Source organism: Gordionus sp. m RMFG-2023, chromosome 1 (assembly GCF_954871325.1).
Source record: "Gordionus sp. m RMFG-2023 chromosome 1, tfGorSpeb1-WG-v2, whole genome shotgun sequence".
NCBI classification, from domain to species: Eukaryota; Metazoa; Nematomorpha; class Gordioida; order Chordodea; family Parachordodidae; genus Gordionus; species Gordionus sp. m RMFG-2023.
In genome coordinates, this window is record NC_088775.1 from 58,757,041 (window position 1) to 58,765,897 (window position 8,857).

The following is an 8,857-nucleotide window of genomic DNA, read 5'->3' on the forward strand; positions in this document are numbered from 1 at the left end:
TAGTAATATTTTATTTATTTCTTACATATAAATAAAGTAATAAATTGCATTCTATTTTGTTATCTGGTAAATAACCGATAAGAACAAGATTTATTAAATAATAATAAACATAATAAGAGAGTAAACTAGATATTATAAAGTGAGAAACAAATTAAACATATAATAAGAGAGTAATCTAGATATTATAAAGCGAGAAATAAATTAAACATAAATTGAAGTAATATATAACTTTATTGCTTTTTCATTGTATACTGGTAATAAATTCATACTAAATAATTTTTGGGTAATAACTGTTTAAGGTAATCACTATGTTAACTCTTTAGATAATACGATGATCATATTAAACACTTTGATAATCTCTATTTTAAACTTATTAAATAACATTTGTTTTCTTTTAACAAAAAACACTTTGATAATCTTTATTTAAATTTTTTAAATAACATTGTTTTTTACAAAAATTCACACTAAGTAATTTTTTAGGTAATCACTATTTAAGGTAATCACTATGTTAAATCTTTGGATAATACGATGATAAGGTAATCACTATGTTATCTCTTTGAATAATAAGATGATTTATTAAACGCTTTGATAATCTCAAACTTTTTAAACAACATTTGTTTTTTTCTTTTCTTTTAACAAAATAAATCAAATGTTAGTTTTATTTTATGTATATTTTATATTTTAACAAAATAAATCGGAAATAATTTTATTCTTATTCTATTTATTTTATATATATTATTATTTTCTTTAATTTTATCTTCGATTAATTTAAATACTATTAATTTATATATTATTAAGTAACGTCAAACTTTTAAATTACAATTATTCCTAGATTTTTATATTTTATTCTTTATTTATTTTTTTATTTTATTTATTTTATATATATTATTATTTTCTTTAATTTTACCTTCTGTTAATTTATATACTATTATAACTTTTAAATTTAATATTCCTAGTATTTCGTTAAAATTCTCGAAACTTTTCTCAAAAGATTAATTACTTTTATCAATTCTTATATATACAACAGATTTACAAGTTTTTTTCTCTCGTATGATTTATGATTTTCTTCTATTATTACTCTCTTTTAGTGCTGTTGAAACTTGTCTCAAATTTGATATTATATCGTGAAATATTAATATCTAAAACTGACATTAATAGAAGAAATAGGGAAAAATCTTGGAAATATTACATTGTTGTAGCTGTCGGAAATTATTTGATAATTAAAATTTTTTTTTTCTCTATAGTGAAATCTTGATAAAAAATCTATTATATTTACAAGTTTTTTCTCTCGTATGATTTATGATTTTAATTCTATTATTACTCACTTTTAGTGCTGTTGAAACCTGTCTCAAATTTGATATTATATCGTTGTAATACTAATATCTAAAACTGATATTAATAGACGAAATAGGGAAAATTCTTGGAAATATTATATCGTTGTAGCTGTCGGAAATTGTTATGATAATTCAAATTCCATTTTTTTATAGAGAAATCTTGATAAAAAATCTATATAATTGTAGTAATAAGCTATCAAAAAAAAAATTGCCTTGATAAATAGTGATAAGTTGTCTAAAAAAAAAATTTTTTTTGTCGAAATCGAGTTTTATAAATCGTTAAATAAATTGTCAGAAAAACTTTATTTTATATAGTGTAATTTTGATAACATATATTGTCCGATATCTTGTTTTATAAATCGTTAAATAAATTTTTAATCTAGTAATATAAATCATTGCTCTAATTTTTTAATTACTAACATTACAATGAACAATTTTTCTGGTTCTCTAAGAATTATATCCCTAAATGCTAGATCCCTAAATAATAATAAATTTGCCAACTAAGAATAATATTAGACACCCTAGCGGTCGACATTGCTTGTATACAAGAAACACATTGGATTGATACTTGTAAAATTAATTGCAAAGGTTACCTACTCTTTAATTCGGGCGAAACTGAAAAAAACTGGTGTGGAGTATGTATATTGATCAAAAAGAATCTATCGGGCTACATCTCAAAATTCGACGGCGTAAATAGTAGGGTATGTAGCATAAAAGTAAATACGAGATGTAAAACCTTAAATATTGTAAATATCTATATACCAGTGAACTATACTGAAAAACAACTATTCTTCATTTTTCTTGACGAATATCTAAATAAATTTCCGAAACGCGAAAACTTACTAATTGCTGAGGATTTTAATGCGAAAGTAGGAAAAATCGATATAAAGAATCATATTTCCCTTGGTTCAGGAACACTAAATATTAAATCCGATATTGGAGGAAAACTACTATTAAAACTCTGTCATAAGTTAGATCTTCGTATAGCTAATACTTTCTTCGAACATTCGGATAAAAGAGAGATATACACATATTTTAGCCCAACATACAATACTTGGTCTCAAATAGACTATTTTATTTGTAATAGGTCGACTATGAGCTGGATAAAAAATATTAAAGTTCATTATCAGGTTTTATTTAACTCTGACCATAAAATTATAGATTGCTCTATGGTAATAGACCCGAAGATATGGCATATGAGGAAGAAAAGAAACGGAAAGTCACTTTCGAAACGTCCCAAATTAGATATCGAGGCTTTAAATGATCACAATATCAAAACTGAATATATAGAACAAATCAGAAATAATTCTCATAAATTTATCAATCATACTAACAACTTATCCTCGGACACACTATGGGAAAATACCCGTGACATTTTCAACAATGCGGCATCAAATTCCTTACCAGCCAAGATGAATTATCCGGACTGGATCTCAATAGAATCAAAAAATCTTATTTCAAATCTAGTGGGGAGTGGTCATTATAGGAGAAACAGAGCCATGTATATCCTAAACGATATTAGTCATAAACTCAGAAGAGATAAGAGGAAATTCCTTGAGGATCGTGCCACTGAGATAAGTAATTCGTTCAGTGCAAATGATTCATATAAAGCTTTTAAATTATTGAAATCCTTCACTTCCTTCAAAAAAGAGCAATTTTTTAAACTTAGTCACAACGCAAAAGAAATCACAGATCCAGAGATACAAATGGAAATATGGGTTTCACATTACTCTAAAATATTTAATAACAACGAACCCATTCATTAAATTTGAATTTTAAAAAAATATGCTTAATGAGGAAGAAATTCAATGAAAGTTGAGAAACTTTTCATACAATTGCTCTTTTGATCATATGCATGGATCTTTTTATGGGAACGCGTCTAGTATTCAATCGTTCCTTAATTGTAAATATGAACTTTCCACCACCTGCATTGCCTCCAGTTGAAAATGATAAAATTGCATAATTGCAACGAACCCTCCTCTACATCAAATAACCAAATAGTAATATCTCCCATTGATCAATGTCCATCTACCTCAAGTTTCTGGCCTCCAAATCCGCTAAACCGTGGACTTCCCCAATTCCTTCCCGCTCAAAATTCTTATATCTCAAATCTTTTATCTAATTCTACATACAACTCAAATTTAGAATCTCCCATTGTCCAAAATGCATCTTCCTCAAACTCCTGGCCTCCTCAGCAGAACCCTACTAAATGGCCTTCGGATCTATGCCCTCAAAACTCCTCTTCTTATGATCTCTTGCCATCTAAATTATTACATTTACCAAACCAAAGTGAGTCTTCCATTCATCATGGTCCATCCACTTCGTACCTCTGGTCCCCACAATTATTTCTCCCTCAAGATAATACCCATAATACTACATCTTTATCTACACATTCTTCCCCCTCTACCTTATTCCAAAATACAGATAGAATCATAGATCCTGTTAAGAGTGAAATAATAAATATAATAAAGAAACTAAAAAATCACAAGGCGTGTGGTCAAGATAATATTCGTAGTGAATATTTAAAAACGGACCCTATATTATCCGCCGATATACTATTCCCTATCATATCGAGAGTATGGAAGGAAGGGATATGCCCTAGTGATTGGCTATCAGCTATACTAATTAATTTTCCAAAAACTAAGTACCCTAAAACTCTAGAGGATTGGAGAGGAATCTCACTAAATTCTATAGTTTATAAGATTTTCACTAACTTAATCCTAAATCGACTCAAATCTTTTATAGAACGAGATTATGTGGATTCAATAGTTTCATTTAGAAAGGGACATAATGCTCTTGAAGCTATTCTCAACTTAAAGATACAAATGGAGAAATCTATAATACGGAAAAGGCAATTAATAATTATTGCTCTTGATTTTAAGAAAGCTTTTGATACGATTAATCATGATAGGTTATGGATAGCATTAGAAGAAGTTAATACTCCAACTTCATTGGTAAAAATATTAAAAAATATCTATAACGATTACTCGATACAAATTATCCATGCGGGTCATAAATCAACAAAAATACCAGTTAAGATAGGTTTGAAACAGGGATGTGTCCTTTCTCCTCTTCTTTTTAATTTTATTACAAACTATATCATAAAAAGAGTGACTAAACAATGTTTAGCTCAGATTCCCATCGTGAAATTTAATATTCTTGCTTTTGCCGATGATATTTGTATTATAGGAGATTCTATATCACACCTCTAATTACTAGTGGACATGATGACCCAAGTTGCTGACCTTTTTGGTTTAAAAATAAATATTGATAAAACAAAGTTGATGACATCAATATTCTCCCCTACAAACATAAATCTAACGATACAAGGGGAAAAAATAGCAGAAGTTCAACAATTAAAATATCTAGGAGTGATACTAGATAGAAAAGGAAATACAAAGCTAGACCTAATAGCTAAAATAAATAAAGGCAGACAGAAATATAGATCCTTTATGAAAATATGGAGTTCGAATCAATTATCAATTCCGTTAAAGATTCGATTATTTAAAACCTTAATATTCCCCTCCCTAATCTATGGTATAGAAACTTGGAAAGATACCAAACAAGAAAGTAAAAAGATGCAAGCGTTCATTAACAAATGTCTTCGATATATTACCAAAACTTTCTACCCGTATAATACTTCAAATCATAATCTTTGGTCCAGATGTGACATTCTCCCTATATATAGACTATGTGAATATAGGAAAATCGAAATATTAGGGCACATTCTCAGACAAGCCCCAAACAACCTAGTATATCAAGCCCTTTTTATTACCCCTTTAGAAGAATTATCTCTCAAACCTTTCCTATCCTACAAAAATAGTTGGTTTGGTAGAATAATTCGATCATTATCGGACATAGATCTATCTTGGGAATTCATAAAACGTGCTTCGTTAGATAGGAAAACTTACAAAATCGTTTTAAGACTTATTTACGAACACTTGACGAATAACTGCTGAGAATGTAACAAGTAAAGATGATGATTAAATTAAATTAAATTTGGTTTATTATTTAAATATATAATTCCATATATTACTTTGATATAACAATGAAAGTTGAGTAAGTAAAGTTATGTTATTACTAAAAAATACAATTTCTTATATTGCTTTGATATATATCTAAGAGTTGAAGTAATTGAATAGGGCTATAGTAAATGAAGGCAGATTAAATTAGTGCACATTGTAAGATAATTTCTAATAGATTACATTACATTATGAGATTTAAGGTCAAATAGATTAAATAGATAGATATTTTAAACTAAATAATTATAAAAATTAAATATAATTATATTTTCTAACTAAATAATTGGGAACAAATTGTAAATAAACTAAATAAATTTAATAATCATAATAATAATAAAAATTAAGACTAACTATAAAAAAATAATGTTAGATAATTAACTAATGACTAATAATTTGTATTGGATGATACAGTACTACTATTTTTTTCCTTTTAAATATGCTCATAATCTTATTCACTATGCTATTATTATTATTATTGGATTGGGTGAGTTCCACTCCTCTTAATAATTATATCTGGGTTACAAGGTTTGTTGGTATCCTTGAGGAAAAAAATCGGCATAATTATTATGGAGGATAGGGCCTCTATAGTAATTCACGTTCGCTCATTTTGGGCAGGTCCATACGTGCTAGATAAGATAAGATAAGATTAGCAATAATTCAACCGCTATTAAACTGGATTGGCCATGGCTATAATTAGAGGTCAACAAAAAAAGAATGTTAGAACTTATTTCCAGTTTGAGAAAAGATCTTAACAAAGAAAGAAGACTTAATTCCTTTATCCAACACACACAAAATATTTTCTGATAAAGATTTTTTTGATGAGGAAATGAATGAAGATCTTTGTAATGATCTATTAAACTCTTTTCAAAATAAAGAGAATTCTTTAAATATTTTTAATAAATTCCCCAAATTAAAATTTTTAACTCTCTCATCCTCTGCGCCAATTGAACGTGTGTTTAGCATGGAGAAAGCGTGTTGAGCACTTAGCGCACTTGTTTATCTAATCAAGATTTTAAAAATCAATTGTTGCTAAAAATAAATATAAAATTGTTTAAAAAGATGTTTTCTTATGAATAATATATTATTTTTGTATAATTTAATTGTAGGAAAAAAATAAATATTTTTTTTGTATATAATATTTTATTTTTTAAGTAACGTATAACCCCGTTACTTTTTTGAATAGTGAGTAACGCGCGTTCCTTTTTAAAAAAGGTAACGAGTAACGCTAACGCGTTTCTTTTTCAGACGTAGCGAGTATAACGCGTTTCTTTTTTTGTAGTAACGTTTATAGCACTAATTTTAAGCATTTATAAAAAATATATTAAAGAAACTCGGGGAAATTTTTAATATTATTTTTTATTTATTTTTTTTATTTAAATATAATAAATATGCGATCATGTGGATATGGGTGGAAATTTTTTGATGTAATAATAATTCAAAGTTTCATTACTCAAAAGTTTTAAGAATTTCATATTTTTTTCTTGTCAAATTTTCACAATTCTTTAATTTTTCATTAAAATTAGAGTAGGGGAGACTGGGGTTAGGTATACCCCGGGGCTTGGCAAACCACTTAATCTCATTTTATAATTAAATACACCAGTAGGTTAAAATTTTATCCTAATATAGTTTTATCTATGGACAAAATATATTTTGATATAATTAATTACTAAAAATTTTATTTAAGAAATAAAATTTTGATGAAATTTTCAAAAGATTTTTACATGACAGAATTTTAATTTTTATTAAAATATATGTCGTATTGGGATATGGAATCTCGTGGGATTCGTAATCCCAACGTGGGGATTCGAGATCTTGAATCCCCACGTTTTTTTTTGGAATCTTTCATGGGGATTCGGAATATTTTTATTATATTTTTTATTAAATATTAAGCTTTATATAAAAATTTTAATATTGGGAGAATTTCTTAAGAATTTAATAAAATCTTTCTTTTCTTTCGTTCTTATTACTTTAAGTGATCTTTCTTTTCTTTCTTTCATTACTTTCCTAAAAAATTTTATTTTAATATTTGGAGAATTTCTTATGAATTTAATAATCATCTGTATACATTTTAATACAATATTTCAATTTAATGAATAAAATTGACTCGTTTATTACTATATTTCGATATTTTTATTTTGTATAAATTTATATATTTCAATTTATTTCGAATTAACCCTTCCCAACAAAGGTTAAAATATCACTTAAACTTTAAAGATGGGGTCTATTTTACCCCTAATAAATACAAAATTTAAGATTTTATGCTAATTTTCCTAAAATTGCTTAGATTTTAAGACTATATTTCAATTTAATGAATAAAATTGACTCATTTAATACTATATTTCGATATAATAAAAATATGCTACATTATTTTAAAAAATTATCACCAAATAATACTATATTAATTTAAAATAACATTAAAAAAAACATAAAAAAAATAACAAAAAAAATAATATACCCGACTTAAGCAATAACCCATATTTTAATTTTTCTTTCTTTCTTATTACTTTCCTAAAATTTTTTAAAAAAAATATTCACAAAAACAACAAAAAAAAATTGAAAAAACGAAAAAAACAACACCAATTTTTTTTTAAATCTAGCTATTTTTTTTATATAATAAAAATAAACTTAAACTCTATTCATTTTTTTTTATCGTTTTTAAAAATTATTAAATTATATTTTTTTAAATATTCCGAATCTCCCTAATGGGCTAAGCAAATCTAATTAAAAATAAACTTAGTACTCTATTCATAAACTAAATAACTTAAATTTTAGTTCACGACTCAAGTTCAAAACTCGAGTCGCGACTTGAGTTCACGACTCAAGTTAAGCATAGCTTTGAAGCAGCTAAGAATTATTATCCAAAACTTTTAAACTAAAATTTAACTTAATAAAATTATTTTCACGACTCAAGTTCATAACTCGAGGCGACTTGAGTTCATGACTCAAGTTCAGAACTTGAGTTGTAAAAATGAGTCGACTAATCGACCCAAAACTCGACTCAAGTTTTGAGACGATTATTGCGACTTCGACTCTGAGTCGAAGTCAGGAGAACTCGACTATTTAACAGCACTAATTAATCTTTTAAAAATGTTTAAGAGTGAGAAAGTACAGATTTAAACGGCCTTTTTTTAGTCAAACTTTAGAGTTAACATTTTAAAGCGAAAATAATCAATAATAGGTAGAGTTGTTAACATTTTTCTTTCATTTTCCTTCAATTTTAACTATAATCTATGTCTTCTGGTGGTTTAAATCATGAGAGGGTGGGTGTAAACATTTTCCCAAAAAAATATCTAGACAAAGGTATTAAATCCTCTCCATCTTTCCCGATGTCGAAATCTTCAATCGATTTCTGTTTTCCTAAGAATATCCCAAATCGACATATTTCTTTCTAAAGAAAAAGTATAACTAGTAATTATTAGTCTTAATGGGCAAGGTGGGCAAAGTTTATTCCACTAACTTTAGGTGGGAATTGATTGTTTCTTATAGAAATTACTGCTTTCC

General features: G+C 26.6%; 1 protein-coding gene across 1 annotated transcript; it reads left to right on the forward strand.

Annotated features, from left to right (window-relative positions):
* Positions 1-4,561: 4,561 nt before the first annotated feature.
* On the forward strand, positions 4,562-5,293 carry LOC135927961 (uncharacterized). Its single transcript, XM_065464251.1, has one exon. It carries the CDS (start codon positions 4,562-4,564, stop codon positions 5,291-5,293), a length of 732 nt encoding a protein of 243 aa, XP_065320323.1.
* Positions 5,294-8,857: the final 3,564 nt, after the last annotated feature.